The sequence below is a fragment of the Dipodomys ordii genome, unplaced genomic scaffold, assembly GCF_000151885.1.
Source record: "Dipodomys ordii isolate 6190 unplaced genomic scaffold, Dord_2.0 Scaffold8, whole genome shotgun sequence".
Taxonomy (NCBI): domain Eukaryota; kingdom Metazoa; phylum Chordata; class Mammalia; order Rodentia; family Heteromyidae; genus Dipodomys; species Dipodomys ordii.
In genome coordinates, this window is record NW_012267224.1 from 32,136,534 (window position 1) to 32,162,620 (window position 26,087).

At 32.9% G+C, this 26,087-nt stretch overlaps 1 protein-coding gene across 1 annotated transcript in view; it reads left to right on the plus strand.

Annotated features, from left to right (window-relative positions):
• Adgrl3 (adhesion G protein-coupled receptor L3) overlaps positions 1-26,087 on the plus strand; it is a 444,648-nt gene that overhangs the window by 385,169 nt on the left and 33,392 nt on the right. Inside the window, exons 20-21 of the mRNA XM_013009168.1 lie at positions 19,337-19,363; positions 21,859-22,027. Coding sequence (XP_012864622.1) covers positions 19,337-19,363; positions 21,859-22,027 — 196 coding nt within the window. The remainder of the gene's footprint in view (positions 1-19,336; positions 19,364-21,858; positions 22,028-26,087) is intronic.

The following is a 26,087-nucleotide window of genomic DNA, read 5'->3' on the forward strand; positions in this document are numbered from 1 at the left end:
AAAAAGAGAGCTTTGAAATCAACAGGGCAAAATTGAGAAAGGAAGAAGGAGCTGGACAAATTTTTTGGAACATTAAACAAGATGCAAAAGCTGTCATCTTTTTAAAACAAAATTATATGTATAAAATGTATATTTATATGATATAAGTAATATGAGAGTTCTTTTTAAAGATGCAGACATCATTTATCTGATAATACTTTTTAGTATATGTAGGAAGGCATGGAATTTTGAGGAGTATTTTGAAGGAAGGTAGGTTTTTTTTTTATGTATGTTTTGCAGGGGTGAAAAAGGTTGACCACAGTGCTCAGTATATGAAGAAAAATATCACCACATTAGGCTTTTTGGAATTCTTTCTTTCTTTCTTTCTTTCTTTCTTTCTTTCTTTTCTCTCTCTCTCCTTCCTTCCTTTCTTCCTTCCTTCCTTCCTTCCTTCCTTCCTCATTTGTTCTTTCTTTCTCTCCTGTTGTACCAGTCCTCGAGCTTGAATTTAGGGCCTGGGTCCTATCCCTGAGCCTTTTCCTCAAGGCTAGGGCTCTACCACTAACCTCGAGCCTCCACCTCTGGCCTTTTCTGAGTAGTTTATTGGATAAAAGAATCTAATGGACTTAGCTAACTGGGCTGGCTTTGAACTGCCATCCTCAGATCTCGGCCTCCTTAGTAGCTAGGATTACATGCATGAGCCACAAGAGCTCCATGGAAATCTGCCTTTCACTCACCAAATATTTAGTATTTTCTCATTGTACAATTCCATTCGTTCATTATATATATATATACATATATGTATATATAATATATATGATGCATATATAATATATATACATATATATGTATATATATATATCATTTGAATGTTTCTACTTTTTTCTAGATACATATAACCTACTCAATTTACTTTCCTTCTCCTTATCACTGCCAATATTTACTTTTAGGCAGATATAAGCATTTCACAAAATGTCAGCAATGGTTTCTAATCTCTTCTCTTCCTTCCTCATATCAAGGCTAGCTCCTACTCCCTCAAGCCAGAGAGATCTCCTGAAAAATAGTAATTCAGACATGCAGGTCTTCAGGGCAAAACTCTGTGAGAGGTTCTCATCAATCTGTTCCAGCCCAGTCAACCAAACTTTCCTGCTTTTTGCTCCCTCTTTCTTCAGGGTTCTTTTCATCCATTTGCCGCTCTGGCCATTTTAGGTAAGCTCTCTTTGGTCTGTGGTCTTATCTCTACTGTTCCTCTTCCCTAACACTTTGTCCAGCTGGCTTCTTTTAACCGTAGTTAGTTATCATTTTATTTAAAAGTAGCTATTTCTTGATTCCAGAAGAGTGGCAGAGTTATCATTAACTCCTGTGAGGGTAGCAAAGAGCATTTCTATGACTGTCTCATCACTGTATAATAATATACTCTTGAAAACAATAAACAATAAGTGTCTGATTGATTACAGAGAAAATGAGGATCCCAATTCTCAAGTTTAACTTAAAAAATAATTTAAAGTAAACAATACATGCCTATTTGCTGGTTGTTGACGCGTAATTTGTCTCTTTTCATGAAAGTAGATAATTAGAGTGAGAAATAAAAAGTAATTCCAAGAATTAGAAATTTCTGGTTGAGTTTTTCATGCATGAAAAACAAAACATAAAGTAATCATAGCAAAAATCTAACCTAATTAAAAATAGTAGGTGTAAATAAGAAGTAGACTATTATTGAACTGATACCAGCCAAAAAAATACAAAACTTGAATTTGTGAGTTGTGCAAATAAAACACCAGCAGTTCTCATGATCACTCATTTCTATTGCTGCAAAATATTTACAATATTTTTAAGTATTTTTTATTAAGTAACAACACAACTTATTTTCAAGAATGAATAGAAAAAATAGAGGTTTGAGTCCTAGGCATGAAAAGATGTGCCTATGTGGAAAGGGCATGGAGTTGACTAGGTTTGCTTTCCTTTCCTATGTCTTTCCTTACGTCCTTATCTGTGGACAGGTTTCAGCACTCAATTTTCTGTGCCTTAGCATGTTTTCTAGCATCTGGTCTTTCCCCTTACCTAATGTTCACTACGGGTCACCACTTTGTTGGCTGGTTTAAGATATCCTTTCTCCTTTTGTATTTTTTAATTGCCAAACAAGTTGTAGTACAGCTTTGCAATCTCTTTGTTTTCCTCTGAAGTGGGAATAAGCATACCTATGTTTCATAATTTTGTCTTAGATGAATGTAAGCAGATGTGTAAAACAAACAGCATATTCATTGGTGCTCGACAAGATAGTCATGTTGCTCTCTATTGTGGTGGTTTTACACGGATGTAACCATGTCACCTAGTCTATTCTTCCACTAGTGGGTTCAAGTGATCTTCACACAGCTCTCAAAATAGCTAGGGCTATAGACATGCACTACCTACCACACAGGCTTAGCTTTGTTAGTGTTAATCAGTGTGTAATGCTCTGCTGCATTTAGTCCTTTCTATTATGATGGTGAAAGCATTGCTCAGTTTCAATCAAAATCCCACTAGACTTCAGATGGCTTTGTTTACCTTCTGTTGCCATTAAAAAGTATGCAGAAGATGATCATTTCTTTTTTCAAGACAGAGTTATCCTGTTATGAAAGAACTGGCTCCAGGGGTGAAATTTTCATTTGATTAATAAATAGAGAGTTCTATTTTGGAAAGGAAAGACAATGCAGTCCTAGTGAGTCTGGATACCTGCCATGTATTAAGAAATCAAAGGAAGCTCCTAAATAGCTTCAGGGACAAAGAGAAAAAATGTCCAACCATAATAATATCCATAATAACTTACTACATTTTATAAGAAGATGACCTTTACTTTTAGGATCATGTTCTAAGTTAGTAAAAACAAGTCAGAACTATATTCAGATGGAACTGAATGACACTAATACTTTATGGAGTTAAGGTTGATTAGATTCTAAAAATAAAGGCAAATTAACATAACACAATACAGTAACATAATTATATTATAATTTCTATATTTGTCTTTCATATTAATATTTCAATATAGATATATATAGCCTATAAAGTAGATGTAGCCTAATTTTTAAAATTATTTCATCTTTATACTACTGTCAGAGCAATGACATAAATAAATGTTTGGACTCTCATGAGGATAAATATTTTGGAATTGTACTTAATAAAAATGTCTGTTAAATTAATTTTTTCTAGGTGAGTTTTGTGGAAAATATTTCAGGACATTTTTATTCATATTGAAATATTAGATATTAATTAAATATTGAAATATAAATTATGTTTTTACAAAGAAGCTTAATATAACTTAAACTTTAAAAATTAGCTTATATCCATATAATTGACTATTCATATTTTATCATATCTTATTATATTTTCTCATACCTTATCTGTCACCATCAAAACTATTACATTCAAATGACAACTTCAGAGACTTCAAATTACTTTACTTATTTATTGGCATACAGTATATTTGTTGATATATATTTGTTGACACACAGTGTCACTTAACCTAATATTGGTTTCTCACACCTGTAATTCTAGCTACTTGGGAGGCTGACAAATAGAAAGATCACCATTTGAGGGCAGCTGAGGCAGAAAAGTTTATGAGTCCAAATTGGGAAAAGTAAACATCAAAAGCAGGGTTGGAGGAGGCCCTAAGTTCCAAGCCCAGGACCACCCCCCACCTCTCAATTAGGTCACCTTAAATAAAAATACTAAATTATTACAAAATACATGAGGATTATATTTTCTTTTACAATCAGATATTCTTCTTAATGTACAGTTAACACACTAGTGCTTGGGATTAGAGTCAGTAACAGATTCGTTTCATTCATTAGAAGATGAAGTGGTCATTACAAAGATTCAGAAAGTGTGTATCATCTGTCCATCACCTAAATTTTTCCAGTCTTCCTCTACTTTCTTGGTGGGTAGTTAGACATTACTGGAAATGTTGCCTTGATATAACCATAAACAATCTAAATGTGTTTAATGATATTGGAGGTGCATTGTTATGACAACCAGACAAGATGCAAACCAATTAAGACCTTGTTAATGCTGTACTTAGTCCTTTACTGATTACCTTTATTTTATCATTTAAGACCATTTAACAATCCTCTTTTTAAAACTATTTCAGATATAGTTTCATAAACCTGTGAATATAGACAAAATTTTTAATTGAGATTTTTATTAGCATACATTGGTTGCACAGTGGGTGTTTTATTGCATTATTTCTGAATGAGTATACAGATCACTTCATCAACTTCACCTATCACTTTCCCTCATTCCCTTTATTAATACAATTTCAACAACTTTTATTGTTCTACTTTCATGTTAGTGTATAAAATACTGAAACTGTACTCCCTTTTGTTCACCTCAAGTGAAACCCAAGAACACTATTCTAAAATAAGTTCATAAACTTACAAACATATTCATCTTAGTGTATCTTCAGCTTATGAACTATTATTCAAAAATAATACTTGCAACAATATTCCAAATGTAAATAAGAACATTTGAATCTCCAAGAGAATAAAAGATTTGTGAGTTGTTTCAAGGTTCATAGCTGAGATCCCAGTATCAAAAAATAGATAAAATTAATTAATTAAAAGGATAGATGCACTAAAAATATACATTACTATAAGGTTTACATAGAGTGAGTACTTCAGAAATAGAGATGAAAAGGAAATCTTGCATATTTTATGCTAACTTTATGCATAAGTTATATTAGTTTTGATGATGGGTATAGATTATTGAGAAATATGGTTAAAAGCTCAAAGGGTATTACCTAGTAGTTATACACTTGGGATATGATACCTAGAGATGTCCCCTTTATTCAGATTATTCTTGGCACATCTGATTCTTTAAGATAAGGATTTCCTTCCCTCTGGGTTAAGGGAATGTTCCTTTGGAATGAGAGTCCCTATGGAATGAGAGAATTATGTTTTATGGTTTGCTTCCAGAAACAGAGTGAAGGGAAGATAAAAGAAACCCCCCCCCTACAAGAAATGCACTCACTACCTTTACTTATGTGACTGTAACCCATTTGTACATCAACTTGACAATAATTTTTTTTGAAGAGACCTCCCTGTTTCTACCCTTTTCTTAAATGTCTAGGTGACATATTTTAGGGTAGTGTATGTTGAACCCCATTAAATGATTTTCCATGCGTACTTGAGCCTTTGACTTTTAATAGCAATTGAAGTTTAACTTTAAAGTTATTGTTCTTCAAAATCATAAAAACCATCACCATGAACTCTATGTCATAGCATAACATAAATCCATAAATATATTTAATTGAGTTTTACCTCTATGGAACTTTTCAGTTTAGATCCTTTGAAGAGGATCCTTTAAATTTTAAAATCTCAGCACTGATTGGATTGCAATGATAATTAATTGTCATTGATTGTATGTTTAAAAGAAAAAAAACTTTTGCTTATTTTAACACTTAAAATTATTTTAACCCTAAAATCTGGACAGCCAAAGAAATACAGTTACCAGGAGCTTTATCACAGCAACCTTGACACGATCAAAATACGATTTCAGAGTTATGTGTGCTGGAAATGAGTTCCTGGATGAAACCACCCCCATAGACCACTGCTTAGTCAGAAAGGCAATGGGATATATGACATCACAGGAGCCCCCGGTATGGGATGTGTGCAGAAGCCACGCAAAGGACTGATGTCCGCATTTTCCATCACTGCATTTACAGCTGTCAGGTTGTTTCTGTTTTTTTCAAGCAAATAGTAGGTGAAAGTCATCTTGAAGGCTTAGGATAGGAAGGAAGTTTGGCCCCACGGGATTACGCGCAATCTTCCCTATAAAGAATGGGAGCGTGTATGTACTGGCAAAGTTCATTTGGCTTGTTAGGCATTACTAAGCACCGTCACAGATTGGACGATCATGGAAAATACATTTCAGTTGTGTGTTTCTTACTTCAGCAGTATTTTCCTCCTCAACTTTGAGTTTATCAAATCATTACACGGAAGCCACAGTGTAAGAAGATGAGAATTCAGATTGGTGTTCGACCAGCCTGAACACACAGCAGCAGATTTGGAGTGAAAAGCTGCAGAGAGAAGAGGTCTGAGGATATTAGCGTGATTCCAAAACAAAAGCATTGGAGAATATGAGTTAGCCCATTTTCTGATGTAATACAATACTTACTGAATACTTAACAACAACCAAAAAAAAGAGGAGCCTTATTTGGACTGTAGTTTGGAAGTAGAATGTCCAAACATCATGGTATCGACTCTCAGTTTCTTCCATGATGATGCCACTGATAAGCTATTGACCCTCCCCCCCCCCGCCAACCCCCCCCCAATCCCCAATTGGGCTTCATACTTGAAGATACCATTAAATCTAATTGTTACTACCTTGGAAACAAAGTTACCAATGTATTAAGATTTGGTGTGCCCTAATACCACACTTAAAGTGTTTTAACAAAGTGGCACTAAATATCTATTAGCAAGAAACTTCAGTGGTGCTTTTCCCTTGGCAATTTTTACTTTTGCTTGTCCAAAATTCTTTCTATTTTCTTAAGGTCACTTGACATTCTGGACAGGAAGATCCCTCATCTATTAGAAAAGTCCTCCACATGACTGACAGCATTACTGACACTTATTGTCAAATTGTACATGTCCATATATATCCTTAACACCATGATGTGTGTTTCTTAAGCGTTAAAGTTCATGCTAGCTAGTTCTACACCAATTCATTAAAGCACACTGTCAAAATGTTCTGTGATGGAAGGCAGTACCCATGACCACTGACTGAATGATTAATCATCACAAATGAATTGCTAAATTTATAGTTCATAGTAGTTTCTGTTCATTCCAAGTGACTATCTCCCCTTTAAGCAAATACCTTCTTTTTAAGTGAGAATTCCCAACTTCAGTGTTTCTGCTTCTCTTACTTAGATTCAAGGAGTAGTTTACAACAGGAACATTCATTTAAGATTTTTTTCTTTATTACATGGTAAATGATTGGATGTGTAATTAAAATGTGTGGACAGAAGTGTGTTATGCATTCTTGAACTGCTCAATCCTGATCTCATTTTTCTCTTGGCTGGGTCACAATTGTTGTTGAGTTTTTCTTTGCCATACAATTATGCAGTTTTCAATGGTCTGTCATCAAAGTCTCTGGTACTTCTATAAATGTGCTATTTCAGGATGCAATCTCAAATATTTTTGACTATTTCTTATGGAAGCTGACATTTCAAACCAGATACTTCAAAGTTCTAATACAAACTCCATACAAATGAGATTGATTGTCTAGGAGACCATCAGTTACTTTATTAGAAAAATAAACTATGAGCATAAGCAGCAATAATGTATTAGCAAAAGCACTCACATTAGTAAATATTAATATGCTACATGAATAAAATGTTTATCATAAGCTGGCATATTTTGTAACAGTGATTGTGAGTGCATTTCTTTGATTTTTCTACCTTCATTGAATTTGATGTATCTTGCTTTATTCACTATAGAAAAATTTCCAAGAACTCTTCCATTCAAGGGTACCATAAATCTCATTGCTTACAGAAACCCTCTTTAGTAGACTTGTTATGTCCTTTTGTTTCATCTAGATAATCTGTCTTTTTAGCACCAATTATTTTTACCCCATTTCCCAGTTTGCTTTCTGTTCATTGTCTTTATTTTACTCACTGATACCTATTTTACAATGCCTTCTTTCTGTTGACTTTTTCTTTGTAATATAGAGATATGTGATTTGTAATACTTCTATTTAAACTATCAACTTTTTTTCTATGGTGTATGTTTTGTTGATCTCAACTGAAATATTTTAAAGTGAGAAATTAAAGTATTTCCCTTTGTTTTCTCATCCCCTATACTGTGTTTTCTTTATCTTCAAGTTTTACAATTCACATTAAGACATTTTTTTCCTCTCTGAAAACTTATTTTCTGTTTTACTGTCTGAGCTCAGTTTCCCCCATCCTTTACTAAACAATCCAACAATTACCTGAAAGTTTGTTCAGCCATACTAGCCCTCATTGCTCCTTTACACTGTGCTCTCTTTTGTCCCACAAGTATACTGGATGACTTTCTACCATTACCACACTATTTCTAGAGCTTGCTTAATAACTGAGCATTGAGGTATTCCCTTTTTGATCATCACTTGCAAAATTGACATAGTTACTCTAGGACTTCCATAATTTTTCACACGAATTCCAGAAACAGTTGTTAAATAGCTTCTCATATTTCCCTTTTCTTTCTATTATCATTGCATTTCATTTTACAGATTGTTTGGAGAGCCAGTGAGTATATTGACAGAGTTACATTATATTGCCATACATATGTATATCTATTTATTTAAAACTTCATTATATCATTTGAGAAATATTTAAACTATCTTTTTGGAGTCTGGATTAGTTCACTTAATATAATTTTTTGAGTCATTCCATTTCCTTATGACTGTGGCAATATCATTCTTTCTGATAGAAGCATAGAATTCCATTGTGTATATATACCACATTTTTTTGATCCATCCATCCACTGAGGGGCATTTGAATGATTCCATTTGTTGGCTATGGAAAACAATGCTGCAATGAACATAGTTGTACTGGAAGTTTTATGTGGCCTGGTTTGTGGTCATTTGGGTAAATACCCAGGAAGGAGATTGCTGGGTCATAGGAAGCTCTATGTTTACTTTGGAGGAACCTCCATATTGCTTTCCAGAGTGGATGAACAAGTTTACAGTACAGTAGTATTCCCTTTTGGTCATATCCCCACCAGGATTTGTTTCTGTTAGTTTTCTTGATAATGGCCATTCTAACTGGGGAGAGGTAGAATCTAATGTTTTCCCTCATTTGTGATAATTAGAATGTGCCTGTAAATCTACAAGTCAACATAGTGGATGGTAAAAGAAAAAAAAATTCACCAGGACATGATAAATTATACAGGACTCTAGGCATTCACATGAATTGAGGGCAGAGAAGGGTATTCTTAGGAGTGGGTCACATAGCTGCAATAGCTATGTGCTTTTGATTATATGAAATGATATTTATTGAAATAAACTTCAGGAAGTAAAAACAAGATGTACTTTGTTTTCTTTGTTGCTGTTTTTGTTTTCATTTCCTTCTGTCTTGTTTGTTCATTTTTCTTTCTTTGGGAGGGTAAGAGGAGCCCAGAAATGGTGAGACCAGTGATACTCACTAGGCACTATATTGAAAATGAACTATCCCACTATGGTAGGGACTGGAGGGAGCAAGGGAAGAGGTGACATTGTTCAAAAAGAAATGTACTCTTTTCTGATTTATGTAATCCTAACCCCTCTGTACATCACCTTTACAATAACAAGGAATAAATAAATATTTATTGTTTTGGTACAAATACTAGGGATTAATGTTAGGGCCTGGAGTATCCTTTGGCATTTAAGCTTAAAGCTACTGCTTTATCATGTGAGTCACAGCTTCATTCCTGGTATTTTCATGGTTAATTGGGATTAAGAGTCTCATGGTTTTTTCCTGCTCAAGCTGGCTTTGAGATGGAATCATACCACAGCCTCCTAAGTAGCTAGGATTATAGATGTGACCCACAAGTGCTCAGCTCCATATCTTTTTTATATATTTGTAAGTTCATTTATCAGAGTCCGTTCATTCTTTACTTGGTTAATTCCCATCTAACTTATTTTATCTTGTTGCTGTTGTTATAATTATATCCAATTTCTCCTTAACTATCTAGTTCATGTTTAGTAAATAGGACAATCACCAATATTTGCATATTGATTTTAAGTCTGATAAACATCTTAAACTTTCAATAGATACAGGTGTTTCTTCCAGCCAATTTTAATTTTCTCTGGAAATGATCCTGCCCTATTCAAATAATAATTTAAAAATTACATCTGTAATGCTAGATCTTGTAACAATTAACTTTAACATTGTTTCCAGTTTTATCTATTAGTATAAGTACTATAGTGGACATTTTCAAAAATAGTCTAGATACTTTCATGGTTGTTGAGATTTGATAAGATTTATATGAGTGTGTATGGTATGCTTGTATATGTGTGTGTGTTTATATGTGTGTGTGTATATATACACATACATATACATTTTCCAATGTTTGTTTTGTTTTTAAAAAATAGATAATTCTATCGAGTTAAGGAAACTGTTGTATAGTCTCAGGTTCTTTGGTAGTTTTACATTTGCATGAAAAATACTATAATTCCTCAAATTGTGTTTCTTAATATATCTGGAAAAAATGTCTTTCTTTAAGACTACCCATATGATAAATGGACTCTGATACATTTTAATTGATCATGTTGTCCAAGTACCATCAGATTTTGTTATCCAATACGCTACTAGGTCTTTAATACTATCTTCTTCAATAAAAAGTCCTCAAATTTATGTATGTGTAATCTGAAACTATTCATACCTGGTTAATTATTGTAGACCCAAAAGGACTTTGTTTTTTTCTTTTCTATTTTGGATTAACTTATATGAAAAATGCATTATTTGTTACTGGAGTGTTAAGGAGAATTTATTTGTAAAATGTTGTGGAACTTGAAGCTGCTTTGTAAAGGAAGCAGCAGATGGTAATTGTTAATATTTACACGCACATGTGCATATTTTTGCTGTAGTTATCTGATTTAATTTCATTATTTTCAGAGAAATCACTGTGCTTGATATTGATTTGCAATTTTTCACAGAGGATGCTTTTTGGTCTGAAATATACCTGAGTTAAGATTGTTATTTTGTGATTTGGAGCATTTTATATAGCCATAAAATGAAATTTATTATGGTATTCCTTGCATTTACTTGGCATTTCTTACCACTTGTCTCATTCGCATTAGTTTGAAAGATACGTTGACATCTCTAGTAACAATTTTAATTAGGTACTATTACATCTTTCAGAACTTCTGCATTAAAATTAAATTGAGATAGAAATCTCTCATCATTAATTAGTCTCACTACCCAAGGGCTCTGGGCAGTTGGAATACTGTGTTAAGTTTTCAAATATATATATATATATATATATATATATATATATATATATATATACATACATATACATATATATATATATATGAATGCTGGGTGATTTCAAAAATTATTACTATCTGAGAGTCTTCCAAGGTCAATTTTGTTTAAGGCTTTGGGTCAATTCACTTTTAAACATCCCAGCTCTATTACTTTATTCATTGTGGAAATAGCAACGTAAGACTTGTAAAAGTTATTTTTTTTGAAAAAAATAACTTTTTCCTTTTAACAGAGAGCCCAGTGTTCTCATGAGTCAAGTTTAATTTTTCTTATGTTAACCAGAGAATTACAGGTCTCTACTTCAGCATTCACTAGGAAATCTGTATACATTCCTATTTCAATGTAGAATATGAAATTTTTGTCACTAACAAATTGAGGCTTATATAGGAAAATGACTTGCTCAAGCTAATTAAAACTTATCATGTCTCCCTTGCATGACAGTACCTACCTGGATTCCATTAATGGGAACTTTTGGTTAAGTATAGTGTTTTAAATACTTAGTTCTTCTTTAATTGCTTATGTGTTGCTTATTCACAGAAGAAGTATAACATCTCTTTCCCAAGTTGGTAGAAAGATGATACTATCATATGATATGAGAGACAGCATAACAAAAAATTCAACCTGTCAAAACACACTAGCCAAATAATAAAAAGTTATAATTTCTTGACTTACTTTACTTAAAATTTTGCATGTCCTCTAAATAGAAAGAGATTCAGAAAATGTGGCATTCCTTAAGTTTATCTCTTTATATTCTATTGATTGACCATATTTATCTAGACTTGTATCACGGATTATTGGAGTTTGTGAATACTGAGACTGAGTCTATATATAAATATTAGTATACCTACAAAAGAACATAAAGAAATAGTATAAATTATAATAAGGAATATGCATAAGTAAAAGGTATCAAGTTATAATAATTTATAGTTCTTGAAATGTTGGCTGAATAAAGCAAATTATTGTTAGTATAAAACATAGATATAAAATTTATCTTTTAGGTAGATATTTTAGATATTTAATGACTTCATCTTTCTATTCAAGGTTACATTTTGTGAAAAGTCATACAATTTTGAGTATAGGTATGAAACTTCTATTTTGTATTGAATTTAGTGAAACTATCACATATTATTTCATGTCCTTCACTTTTTGTTTTGTGATGAAATAATTACACTTAGTGAAAAAATGCATTTTCTGAGTATACTGTCAACGTCATATATGTATAAATTGAATTTGGCCTCCTCATGTAAACTAGAAAAATGCATGTTTCTACTTTAGGAATATGGATATAACTCCTTTTCAGTTGAGAATAATTCAGTTTGTAGCCTTTACCGAGTCAAAACTTTACTATCTCAAAGAAAATGAAACTTTATTAGAATTCCTTAAATGTAAATAAAGACATTATCTAGGAAAATAAGTCTTTTGTCCTTTTCTGATTTCTACTTAATATATGAATTTCCTAAATGAAATGCAACCTAGTGTAACAATTTATGCCTATTTTTCCCATCCAGGTTCTTTTTTGAAGTCTTAAAGTCCAAGTATAACAGTAATTGTATAAAAATATTTATATAGTGCTTTGCATAATAAAATTTTGTATTGTTTTAAATTTTGTATATATAAAATATAGTATGTATGCATAGTGGTATATATGTTAAGCTCTTTTATTTAACATACACACACCCTTGAGAACTGTTTTATATTTATCCTCATTTCAAAGATGAAGGCTGTGTGATGTAGAAAATTTAGTTAGCTCAAGTTTGCAGGCAATACCAGGCTCAGCTGGATATCCAAAGACAAGCAGATCCCTTGTAAACTATGTTCCACCACTTCACCTCTGCTAGTATACACTTTTAGTACAATAATATTAGTAAGTAATCATATAGTGGTATTATTATTTACTTCCCACAAAACAATTCAAAATAACATATCATTGCCTGCAACTTATCAATTCATCCTTATATATCTACCTGACTGGTGGAGAGTCTGAACAATAGTAAATATATAATTACTGATGTATAATTATAATTTACTCTATATTCACTTGACTTCTTTCATATATAACTTTATTTTGGGACTATATAAAGTTATATAAATTTGTGTAACATTGAGTTGTAAAGGTAACTTTATTTTTGGACCATATGAAGTTACATAAATTTATGTAACATTGCATTATTAAGGTAATATAATTACAACTTTTGCCAGGTTCCTGGGCTTCAAGCCTATAATCATAGCTACAGAATAGCTACTCAGAAGGCTGAGAGCAGAGGATAGTGATTCAAAGCCAACCCAGGCCAAAAAAAAAGTCTATGAAAATCTTATCTCCAATTAACCATCAGAAATAAAACTATAATTGGAGCTGTGGCTCAAGTAGTAGAGTATTTTCCTTGAAAACTACAGCTCAGGAACTACAAGCAAGCCATGTGTTCAAGCCCCAGGGTCATCATCAACAAAACAAAACAAAACAAAACAAACTATATATTTGACTTGACATTTATTGACCTGGATTTATTATGGCAAATCCTTCTTATTTTCCGTTTAAATCACCTGTAATTTAAAATTTTTATATTTCTGTTTTGTTCCTAAAAGCTTGAAATATTTTAACTTTAAAGCAAAGCAATAAAAATGTTTATGTTATATTCTAAACCATTTATTGTATTTGTTTAGCTCATTTCATTGTCTAAGTAAATTCTACAGGACTATAGATTTTGGAAGCAATATTTCAACTGCAATAAAATCCATAGGTGAAATACAGTCATACTGTTTTTATAATTTCTACAATTATGACCTTCATATTTTTGTAAGAAGTTTAATACTTTTAATGCTTAGAGATTTAAACCTATGAACAGAAAGAAGAATTTTTCATATATTACTATGACCTTTTAATTAAATTCTAAGTGCCTTTTCCCTTTAATCTTCCCCTAGTAGTAAATAAAGAGTATGAAATATAACAATGTAAATCTAGGGTCTGATAGTCACACTAGTTGAAAACAAGTTCGAAAAAAATATAAAGCAGTTAGGACTTCTGTCATAACAAATCAACTGATGAGTCATTTTCAGCACCACTAAGGTTTACATATATATCTGAAAGGTTGACATTTTTCTCTTATCACTCTCCTAGAAAAATATATTAAATATCACTTCACCTCTGGCTAGCAGATACCCTAAGGGTCTCAGAGATAGATGTTGCAACATTGCTAGTCTATTCTCATTATTGCATGTCTAGCTTATTTAAAACTTGAATTACATATCCCATTTTAATATCCTTCCTTCATTTTCTAGGTTTGTGGCTTGGAAAGATTTTCTTTCCTTCTTTTTTGTACTTCTTTATATACTTCATGTAGCAAGGCTGGGTCTTCTAAATAACAACTTTGTTGTTTGTGGTACTGGCAACTGGGGCCTGAACACAACACCTCTCACTCTCATTTGGCTTTTTGACTCACAGGTGGAACAATGCCATGCTTCCACGTGGCTTTTTGCTGATTTATTGTAGATCATAATTTCATTTGTCTTCCCAAGCTGGCTCTAAAACAAGATTCTCAGATCTCATCCTCCTGAGTACTTAGGGTTATAGGGGTGAGCCATCAACAATTTAATCACTTGAATGGTTTCTAAATAAGCCTATCAGAAGTCTTTGCATTAGAATAGATTGCTGTTGGCTCCATTTAGCATGTAGGTGAGTGACTCTTCAGTCCCCAGTTTGGGTACCTCCTTTTTAACTGAGTGTCAACAGCCAAACGTCCCTCAATATACAGTCGCATTAGTATTTATTACCTCTTTCTCTGTTCTAATTCTCTTACTTTATTACTACTCTTAGTAACATGAACCGTATTAATTAAAAGAAGGAAATGTATGTCTTTGATAAAATTAACTCTATACTAATTAAAGTAAATTCAATTATATACCAAAACTTCAAAGTTGGGAGACTAATCAGGATCACAGTGTCTCTTACACACCAAGAAGTACACACCCCACTCATCAACATCCATTAGCTAATCCTTCAGCTATTCCAAAGGATCTCAGTATGCATTAATTTTGAAGGTGATAGGATTAAAAGTTCTGTCAAAATCATTCCTGTTCCATTATTACCTATGACTTCTCAATACCACATCTTTTAACTTGAGGATTAAATACTTAAACATGCTTCTCGTCACCCTACCTGTCTTTATACCAACACTTACTGATCTTGTAATTTAAAAGTATTCTGTAGAATGTAAAGTACTAAAAATCTCTTCAAGGAGGAGATAATAGAAAGGAATATTTCAACTGTTTAAAGAATTTGTCTCCTTTATTTCTTCTACTTCAGATAAGTCCTTAAAATTGTGAAACATCATAGCTATTTTATTCTATAACTGCTGAAGAACAGAAAGATAAGAATATCTTGTAATTAGCTTGTTTCATTCATGATGTGTCTTCCATTCATCATTTGTGTATATTGATAATATCATTTTTTTCATATTGTAGCACTAGTTTATAAGTTAATACTTTAGGGAAGAAATCTATCTTCTTGAAGATGTGCTTTGAGCTAAGCTTCAGTGAAAATATATTTTAGTAGCTTTTTTGTGGGCCTTGGGATTTTATGTAACATTTAAATATAAACATAATTATTGTCAAGCTTATTTTTTATTGAAAGAAAAACATGCTTTTTAAACAAATAGGTTTCATTTTTCTCATTTGTCTTCAAAAATATATGTATGAAATATTTTACATAAATTGACACTTGTAAATTAAAAATTATCCCATTAACCCAGAAGGTTACATATTTTCTTTGAAAGTTAAAATAATTGCAGAGAATTGTTTTTTTTAGTTATGGAACCTTGAATAGAATTTCTATTTAATGGCTATTTTTAACTGTGAAAGCACATTAGGAAAATATTAGATTTTATAAACTCTTCTATAGTTATGCTTTTAAAATAGAACTAGAGAAATCAACATCTTACAGCTTTGCTACCACAAGTAATGGCAACATTACTATCAAGTCAATTTGGATATGATGCAAAGACATTACAAAATATGACCCCTTGAGCTAATAGAACTTCTGACGAAATTGATGGAACTTACTTCATATAGGGTAACTTTCAGTGATTTATAGATTTAAACCATTGTATATTAATTTTATAATATTGGTGGTAAAAGGTTTTATTTACTCACCTGAGTTTCTATATTGAATATGAACTTGAAATGCTTATACCTAAAAAATATTTACATTGTATAGAGTTAACTATTATACAAAATAATACCCTAAACTCTAATGGATTAAATTCTGTTATACAAAAGTCTCAAATTAGGTATCTTAAATCTGATACATCTGGTAGTACTGGTGAGCAGCTTTCATTTTGGGGTCTCATGCACTGTTGTCACTTTCTCCTAGACAAAGAGAAAGAGGAAATGGAAAAGGGACAGTTAGTTCCAGTACTTTAATTGGAAAGACCTAGAAATGTCACAATTCACTTCTCTTCACATCCCAATGAACACTACTTTAACAAAGAACTTCAGTTAACTCTAAATGAAGCTGAAATTAACAGTCTTTCTAGTGATTTCCACAAATTCTAACAAAACTTCTGAGTCCCACCTTTCTCTCTGTTTCAATTCATCATTTTGAAGGCAAAAACCTAACGCATGTCACTTTAAGCAAGTGTAGTGTAAGCTTTGTCTTTTAGTTTATTGATATAATTTTGTAAAGCATTTCTGCATGTATTAAATGCTACCCTCTGCAGCTGTCTTTAGTTGATTGTATACTGAGCAAATTAACATAGAAGAGTATTCTGCTCATAAATGCAACACAACAGATGAAATGTACTGATGGAATGGGAATGCACATACAGAATAAATTCCAACATTCTATATAATAACATTTAAATATCAACAAGTATAGAGGTTCTGTACTATATATGTATATATAAAGTAGTTCTGGGCTGGGAAGGTGGCTCAGCGGTAGAGCACTTGCCTTGCATGCTCAAGGCCCTGAGTTCGATTCCTCAACACCACTTAAGCAAAAAGAAAAAAGCCGGAAGTGGCGCTGTGGCTCAAGTGGTAGAGCGCTAGCCTTGAGCTGAAGAGCTGAGGGATAGTGCCCAGGCTCAGCATTCAGGCCCCACAACGGGACCCCCCCCCAAAAAAAAATACTTACTGGATAAAGTAGTTCTACAAGGTTTTCAATTCAACATGTCAAAAATGCCTCTTGATCAGTCACATCCTTCATTGTTCTCCCCCATCTCTCCCAATCCCTTCCATTCCCTCAAATTACTTGATTCCATTTAAGAAATATACATTAGGGGCTGGGGGTTTAGCCCAGCTGAAGGGCGCCCGCCCGGCGTGTGCAAGGCCCTGGGTTTGGTCCTCAACCCTGGAAAAAAAGAAAAAAAAAGAAAAAGGAAAAAAAAAGCTACAAAAGAAATATACATTAAATACTATGATTATATCCCCACCTCTTCCTCTCTGTATTCTTCTGCCTTTCATTCTCTTAACTGCCCAATTCTATCAACAACACAAATTTCAGCTTCATGTTATTCATATTGCTAAATTGTGTGTTAGTTGTTTGAAGCAGTTACATCATTGAAATTCTATCCTACACAATCACTAATCTAGTCAATATGTTGGTGTATGTATGCATATGACCCTATATATTTTCATGTATGTTTATAGCTTAGCTACATGTGACAGAAAAAGAGGTAATTTATTCTTATTCTTACTTACTCTTATTCTTGTTCCTAAGAACTGATTATATTTGTTATTTCTAAGAATTTTAAGAATTATTTCTGAGAGTTATCTCTTGCAATTACATTTCTTGACTTAACACGCTCCTTGACCATGCTAGCTCATATTATCCAATAGAATGAACTTCCTATAATAGAAATGTTCTAGAACTGTGCTACCCGCTGTATTCATATTATTTGTGGAAAGCCTTTGAGCATTTGGAATGAGGAAATGAATTCTGAATATTACTTTGCTTTAATGAGTTTAAATTTAAATGGCCACTTGTGGTTACTGTAACTTTCTTTTATCTCTTACTGTGCCTAATTTATAAATTAAACTGTCATAATAGTATGTGTGTATAAAACAGTAATTTCAAGTACCCACTGGAAATCTCAGTACATAGTCTTCTTAGATAAAGGAGAACCACTATATGTGAAGACTTTCAGGATGCAACTGAGTGTTTATTCTTGGAAATTTTCTGTGATCATCTCTATTTCGATTCCAGGTGTCAAAGAGCTTAGCTCCCATCTTGCCCCTTCAGTATGTCTGTGCTCCTGACAGTGAATGCATGTTGCTGGCAGCCCTGGCACCTAATTACCATATTGATCACAGAGTTCTGAGGAATTTAAACCTAATAACTTATTTCATCATTCTGAGAAAGATACATTATACAAGAAAGAAATTAGATTATGCTTAAATATCATTACCATTTTTCATATATGCACACAACCACATATTAGTTTTGGCCTAAGTTCAAGTAGCTATTCAGTGACCACACTGTAGTTTGAACCTCAGGTAGACACCATTCTTTACTGTAGAGTGAGTATTTATAATGGTTCTCTTCATTTAAAACAACCTAAGAGCATGTAGCATGTAGTTCGTGTGTAATAGGTGAAAATATATTTTTTCTCTGCCAAGAGGAAAGAAAGCAAAATTAAATAGTTTCTATTTCTTTTTTGTCTCATCACAAGTATTTGATCAAAAGGTATGCTTGTAAAAAGACAATGTAAAATGTTTTCTACCTTTTCATTACTAATGTGACTCTAAGATTTTATTTTATGCAGTTGATAGTAAATACATTAATGAACATAAGTGACAATAAAATGGGATTCTGCATTTGTTCCTGTTACTGCAAAAGATTATTTAGCTTTTCAGTACATTAACAGAAGGAATTTTAAATCATCAAGCTTGAGTGTTTTCAAAGGGCTGTGATGTTCAGATTTAAGTCAGGTTAATCTTCTGCAAGTTAAAATTACTTAGAAGCAATCTCTCCATAATTAAGTAATCTTACCTACTAATACTGTAGAATAAGGATACCTTTAAATGACATGAAATCTGTCATTTTAAGCATGCCCCCAAGCCCTTTCCAGATTGCTCATAAAATTTCTCATTCTCTAGAGAAATATGATCTCTAAGAAATAAATGTCTCTGTCAACTCACAAGTAATATGAGCACAGGATGAAAAAATGAAATTTCTGAGTCTTGTAAGGGCTATTGCAGTATTGTCAAATTGATTTTATTCCTTGGTTTTTAAGTTCTCATGGTCATTTTTGGATTTACCTTCTGGATATAAAGAGAAGGTTATGATACCTTTTTAGAGAGGTGGGGGAGCAAGAGAATATTTTTCATAGAAAATTCTGTCATAAAATGCTAATGTTGGTGTTCTTGTCTTTATGTCTATGCATTCTTTAGCTATGAGGATAACAGACCCTTCATCAAGTAAGAATGACCTGAATGGCTGATAAATTCCATTTATCAGTGTGGTCCCATGAACCAGTTGTCAGATCAGTACTGAAAAATCATTAGAGCTTCTGTCATTCACATTGAGGCAGAAGAGCAAACTGTGCAGGAAAATGTGCTGGCATACCACTTATATATAAGTAAATATGCTGCAGCTGTATTGCCAAAAAATGAAGCTCTGCTTCACCTCTGTGAATTGGATATCACTTGAATTCAGTGCCACAGTAATAATAACTTCCTGGGCTACAGACTTGTTCCACTGTATAATTTTTCTCTTTACACTGTGATGCGTCAGTCTCTGCTATGATTTCTGTTGTTTGTTCAAGCACTATTCATCTAAACTTACCTGTTGGTTTATTGGTATTTCTTACGGGTCATCTGAAACTACCCGTATTAAATTGCTATGAATAAATATTGCATGAAATATCTGAGAAAGGGAAAAAAGTCCTCCAAAAATTAAAATTTTGCATAAGCAAATTTTTCTTTTTGAATTTGACACCTGTCACTTGATTAATAATCTAATTCCTTGTGACACCTTTAAGCTTCAGAAACAAAGCTACAAGTCTGTACCAATTTAATAAACATAGACATAAAAGGTAACATTTGAGTAGTTTTTCCTATACAATTTTGTCCTGCAAGAATTAACCAAGATTGGCAACCTCTGGGTGACCTTGTTGTACTTTCAGTTTGTTCTTCTGGTGAAGAGTCCTTTGTTTCCATTCTCCTGATGCATTTCACTTACTTCATGCTTTTGCTTCTGTGTTTCCTTTACAAACTGGAGCTCATTGAAGTTTTAGATCATTTAACATTGGGGTCCATTAAGTGTTTTCTAGTGGGAAATATCTGACTTTAGTATTCTATCCTACCATTTTATTTCTAAACCATAACAATAGTTTTGCCTTTATTTGTTGATGATGATTTCCATTTCTCCTGTTCTCAATGTCTGAAGAACCTGAGCACGTGCCCTTGTTTGTTGCCACAGTTCTTAATTCTGTTGTAAAATAAAATATTAACATTCAAGATGGTTTCTAATTCATATAAGCAAATGTGCCAGATGTAAGAGTAAACTTCCTGTAGCAAGCCTTTATTCAAAAATGCTGATGGCTACCATTACAACTGATCAAATGAGTGAATAAGTCTAAGAAATAGTGCCTGATTGTTGTGGGAGAAAAAATGTGAATATTCAATTTAATAAGACTTTGTGACCATATCTTACTTAATACAATTTTTTTCCAAGTCTTTCCATTCCCTAACAAATGGATGTGGCTCTTTCTAAAACAAAACACAAACAAAATACAAAACCAAATTAAACTTAGCTTCAGATTAGGGTGAACATAAGCATTTTCCCTTTCAATTTGTGATTTTCAATTCCCATAAATTACATAAGTAAATAAAACACAAAGGTGCCAAAAAGAAATGCTTTATCCTGTTCAGGGAAGGTGTGCTGGCAAAGGAAAAGGTGGTTTATGTGACTATACACAGAAGTGGACTGGTTTGGGGTCCCATTCTTCTATTTACTTAAAGACAAGTTGAGAGGGATTCCATTTTCAGCTGCTGGAGTCCCATCTATTGGAAGAGTTCACTTTATCTCGATACATAAATTCAAAATTACTGCTGTTGAGAATTTGGAGGAAATTAAGAGTGGAGTGCAAGTGATAATTGTCTCCATGCTCTTCTACTTTGTTCATACCACTCCATCCCCATTCTCAGCTTCATCCTCTCCCTTGAATGAATGTATGGCTACTTCAGAGATGAAGTTACCTTGAATCTTTAATCTTCTTTCAGCAAAACTGCCAAATGCTGGATTTCCAAAACCTAGTCCAACATACCCTAAAAGACAATCATCTAAAGGTGGAGGACTGGGTAATTCCAGTAGAGTAATTTTTTTTCTTTTACATTGACTGTAGATTACACTAAGTAGATTACTATAAAATCACACACAGCACATGCTAGCCTCATACATGTACTCTTAATACTAGTCCCTTCAACAAGAGTTAGGGTTTTGTTATTTTATCATCTACTACAATGTTTATAAAAATTTGAGAAAATGTGGTTTAAGTGTATCAGATGAAGCTGTAAAGTAGGAAGTCCGATGAAATAAATATTATCATACCAATGAGTCTGGTAAGGATTAACATAACTTCAAAGTATTTTCCCCCTTGCCATTCACCATAATTACATCTCCATACCATTTGCATATGCATTACAAATACATGAATAATTTATGGCACAAATCTGCTTTTGCTTAAATGAATTTCTGTGTTCATAACATTTTCATTCACGTATATTTCTTCAAGCTTGGAAACTTGTAGTTCCCATTAAAATCTTAAAGTACTTATGCCACTTGTGTTACATTTTCTGTCAATAAAACTTGCCATAACATTTTTTTCAGTGTCAGTATTGTTGATATGATATAGTTGGGTTAATTCAAGACCAAGTATTTGATCACCTTTCATTTTCTCTTCTTTCCACAGATCATGGGTTATAGGTGCAATAGCTCTTCTCTGCCTGTTGGGCTTGACCTGGGCCTTTGGACTCATGTATATTAATGAAAGCACAGTCATCATGGCATATCTCTTCACCATTTTCAATTCTCTACAGGGAATGTTTATATTCATTTTCCATTGTGTCCTACAGAAGAAGGTAAGTGAGAATTCTCTCTTAAACATTAAATGACACCAATTTTGTGAAAATTGTACCATATTCTTTACATAATCTCAATTTCATGGCAAAGGAACTCTAATATATTCTAACAAAATACTATTCTTGCTATGTTTGTCTCAAGAAATAAACATTTGTTTATACTTCTAAAGATGAAACAGATACAAATTAAGAATGAAATAGCTGGTGAGAGTATTCAAATAAAAGAAAAAAATAAAAACATTGTATCATTTGGAAAACCACAAGGAGTATTTTCACCCATCGCTAAGAGCTAGGTTTCATGGAAGGAAAAATACAGATATTTTATGGTAGGATAATATACATTTTTCAGTTAGTGTATATTTTTTGAATGAAGAATGTTCTACTCTTTCCTTTAAAAGCAGCTCCATTAGAAATTATGACTTGAATGATTAGAATTATGTTCTTAATTTTTATATTGTATAAGTTTCCTCGTATACTTTTAAAAGCAAATTTTAGCAAACAAATATTTTTATTGCTTTTTTCCCCCTCAGATTGATTTTTATTACATTACTCTTTTCAACTCTATTAAAAAATGTGGTCTCTGTAGCTCTGATCACTTAGGCCTTTTAGCCAGATTTCATGAATTTGAATTTCACTTCCTCCACTTAAAAGCTTATGTGATTTGGAGCAAGTTAATTAACCTCCTTTGTCCCAATCTCCTCATGTGTGACATAGAGGTGATGAAGATAATTATGAAATATTGAAAGAGGTGACTCAGGAAATGAAGTGGCAAAATGCAAAAAACATAAATTCTTAGAATAACATACTTATAATTTGCTTTGGAAAATAAGAAAATGAAGCAAAAGGTGTCTAACACTAGAATTTTTTATAAAATAAATCAATATTAAAATAACTTGAGAACAATGCTTAGTCTACTTCTTAAGATGGAACAAGAATAAAGCAAAATTTTATTCTGTTTCACTTGTAGGTAGCAATATAAAATGTAATGCAATAGTCACAATACAAGCTAAAAGAATAACAATCAGGTCTATAAAAGATTGCAGAAAAGATTGTATTTGAATGGATAGATTTTAATCTAGTGGGATAAATTTACCCTAGTAAAAGGTTATAATATAGCAGGTGTACTTTCCCAAATAATGTTTATGCTTCCCAAATTGGAGAGGTCACCTCAGCATATGTTTATTTACTACATATTGACTTCTATTAGGGGGAAATCCAAGCTAGTAAAGAGTTACTCAATTCCAGTGCCTGATTTTGTGGTCATCATTGGTCTTGGTATCCAGCAGGCAGTCTGTGAAACAAATACTGGATCTTGTGGGAACCACTGGGCAGGCTCCTATTCAGTTCCTAGTGATAGAAGCAACTAAACTGGAAAGGAAACTGGGACATAGCTTAGCATTTTGCCCAAGAAAATAGAGAGATTGGACATATTCACCAGCTAGCAATCTACTACACTTGATGAGGTTAAAGAACATGAGATATTTAAAAAGCTGAGAAGAGAGATAGAAAGAAAATAGTTGTCAGGAAAATAAAATGGGAATCAAAAAAAAAAACAGCAAAATACCCAATTAAAGACCAGAAAAAAAATCAAGATATAATGGTCAGCATTGTAGAAAAACAAAACAAAACAAAAAACTTCAGAGAATCAGAGATTATTTGGAAAGATGCCTAGATTTGAAAAGAAAAAACAACATAGGATTCTCAAGAGAACTATGTGCAGACAAAAATGGGCATAAAGCTAAGGGATTAAAATATTGGTGGCATTTGTCCATGAAAATAAGGGACTTCACTGTAGTGATCAGATAATATTTTAAAATATAGTGAATTGTAAATCAGATATACTGTCCTTGTATCGTACATGTTATACATACTCCCCTTCCATCCCTTCTACAGTTTTGATTTTTTAAATTTGATGGTATTTTTTTCTAGTGTCAAGAATATGACCCTACAACAGAAAATATAAAAACGCATGGGTGAGGGGCTGGGAAGGTGGCTCAGTGGTAGAGTGCTTGCCTTGCATGCATGAGGCCCTGAGTTCGATTCCTCAGCACCACATAAGCAAAAAGAAAAAAGCCGGAAGTGGCGCTGTGGCTCAAGTGGTAGAGCGCTAGCCTTGAGCTGAAGAGCTGAGGGATAGCGCCCATGCCCAGAGTTCAGGCCCCACGACCGGACCCCCCCCCCAAAAAAAAAAAAACTCATGGGTGATTACTGAGTTTTTTTTTTCAACCAAAAATGATGGACTATCTGTCCTTACAGCTGTAGAAATAGTCTTGAAGGTTTTTCTTTTTTTTTCTTTTAAAGCCATGTGCCATAATTTTGTTCATAGATCCTGCATATGTAGTTGCTTAGATATTTTAATTAAAAATTAAAGGCTATTTTTTGGTTGAGTCAACTGATTAACAACAATCAATAATCTGGTGATGACAGTACTTTTCTAAGTATGGATTACATGGTTCTGTCCCCAGTTTTTGCACTGGTTACTAGAGGTTTCATCTTTGCGATTACTATTCAATATGCTCTTGGAGCCTCCCAGGGTATTTTACTTTAAAAGTGAGAAAACGAAAGAAATGTTCTATTAGCTAGGCATATATTCTTCCATGTCTGCTACAGTCTAAAACAACACATACTGGGATATGACATCATTTTGTGATTGGAATAATTAAGATGGAGGATCATGTGAAACAGATTAGAGTATGTAAGTGATTGAGCAATCAAAGAATTTCCTTATTATCATCTACAGAAAAAAATGTTTTATGGACATGGTTCATGTTCTTTCCCTTTATTCTGTTTGACATATGCTTACCATTTCAAATCAGAACACAGCAAAATAAAGTCAGTGTAATGAATCAGTTAGCAATGTTGTTAATGTGGAAACAGGCATCCCCAGATTTCTTGATTTGATGGTTGTTTATGAAATCAGTTCAGCACATTCAATCTCGGTTAGAAAATGCAAATAGCTCATGATGAATTCCTGTGGCCCTTTCAGTATTGCTTCTGTTGTAGCAAGGAGAAATGTGGTTCTCTTGCTCTTTTCTTTTCTCTCTTAGTACTACAAGATTTTTGTAAATATCGGTGAAAGTTTAAATCACATCATTACAAAAGACAATCATTTTCAGGGTACACTGGAAAAAGCAAACAAACAAGAAGAAGCTTCAGTTACAATCCAAGATTAGGGTCTTAGAAATGTTACAAATTATCTAGTTGTTGTCAGAAAAGCTTATTTTCGTTTGGAGATTATTTTAAGCCTTCCTGATTTCTAATTAAAACATTTATCCTTCTTTTTAGATATGGAGGAGACCACTTTAATAATAGTACTAGTAATATGTAGTGTATGAATTGATGATGCATTAATGTTAGAGATGGCATCTCAGAAAGACCTTTGTGATTACAGACCACCATGAGTTTCCTATTTTCCCATATAAAGCACATTGCTTAACCTTTTTAGTCAGTTTGCTTTCACTGTTTAATCATTTCAGTGGCCTTATCTGTAAAATAAGACTAGTAATTATGCCCTAGAGTTATTTTGAGGAACTTACATTGCACAACTTCATACAAGAAATGACTAAAAATTAGATGGTTCTTCACTCTACCCTCCTACACACACACACACACACACACACACACACACACATGCACGCACGCACACACGCACACACACTCACACGTGTGCACACACACCCCTCATAAGCATACAAAAATATTTTAAAGATTTTTTAATGAAAAAAGTATCGCTATGTAATGATTGAATAAAAATAAGTATCTACATTTCTAAGTATTGATATATGCAGCATTGAAGATAATGGGTTAAAAAAAATAGATCATGAGAAATGTATATATGTTGGATAATCCAGAATGGGTAAAGAAGTTAAGGGCTAGAATACCATAATTCTACTTGCTTACCCTGTATTTCTCCACCAAGAATGAATTTTTCTCTCTTGGCCATTTTCTTTTCAACTTCATCACATAAACATTGGAATCATTCCAACTTCTCTTTTGAAGTTGTTCTTATAACTCATCTTTACTAAACCTTGCTTGGTTTCTCTCTCTACTCCCACTGGTC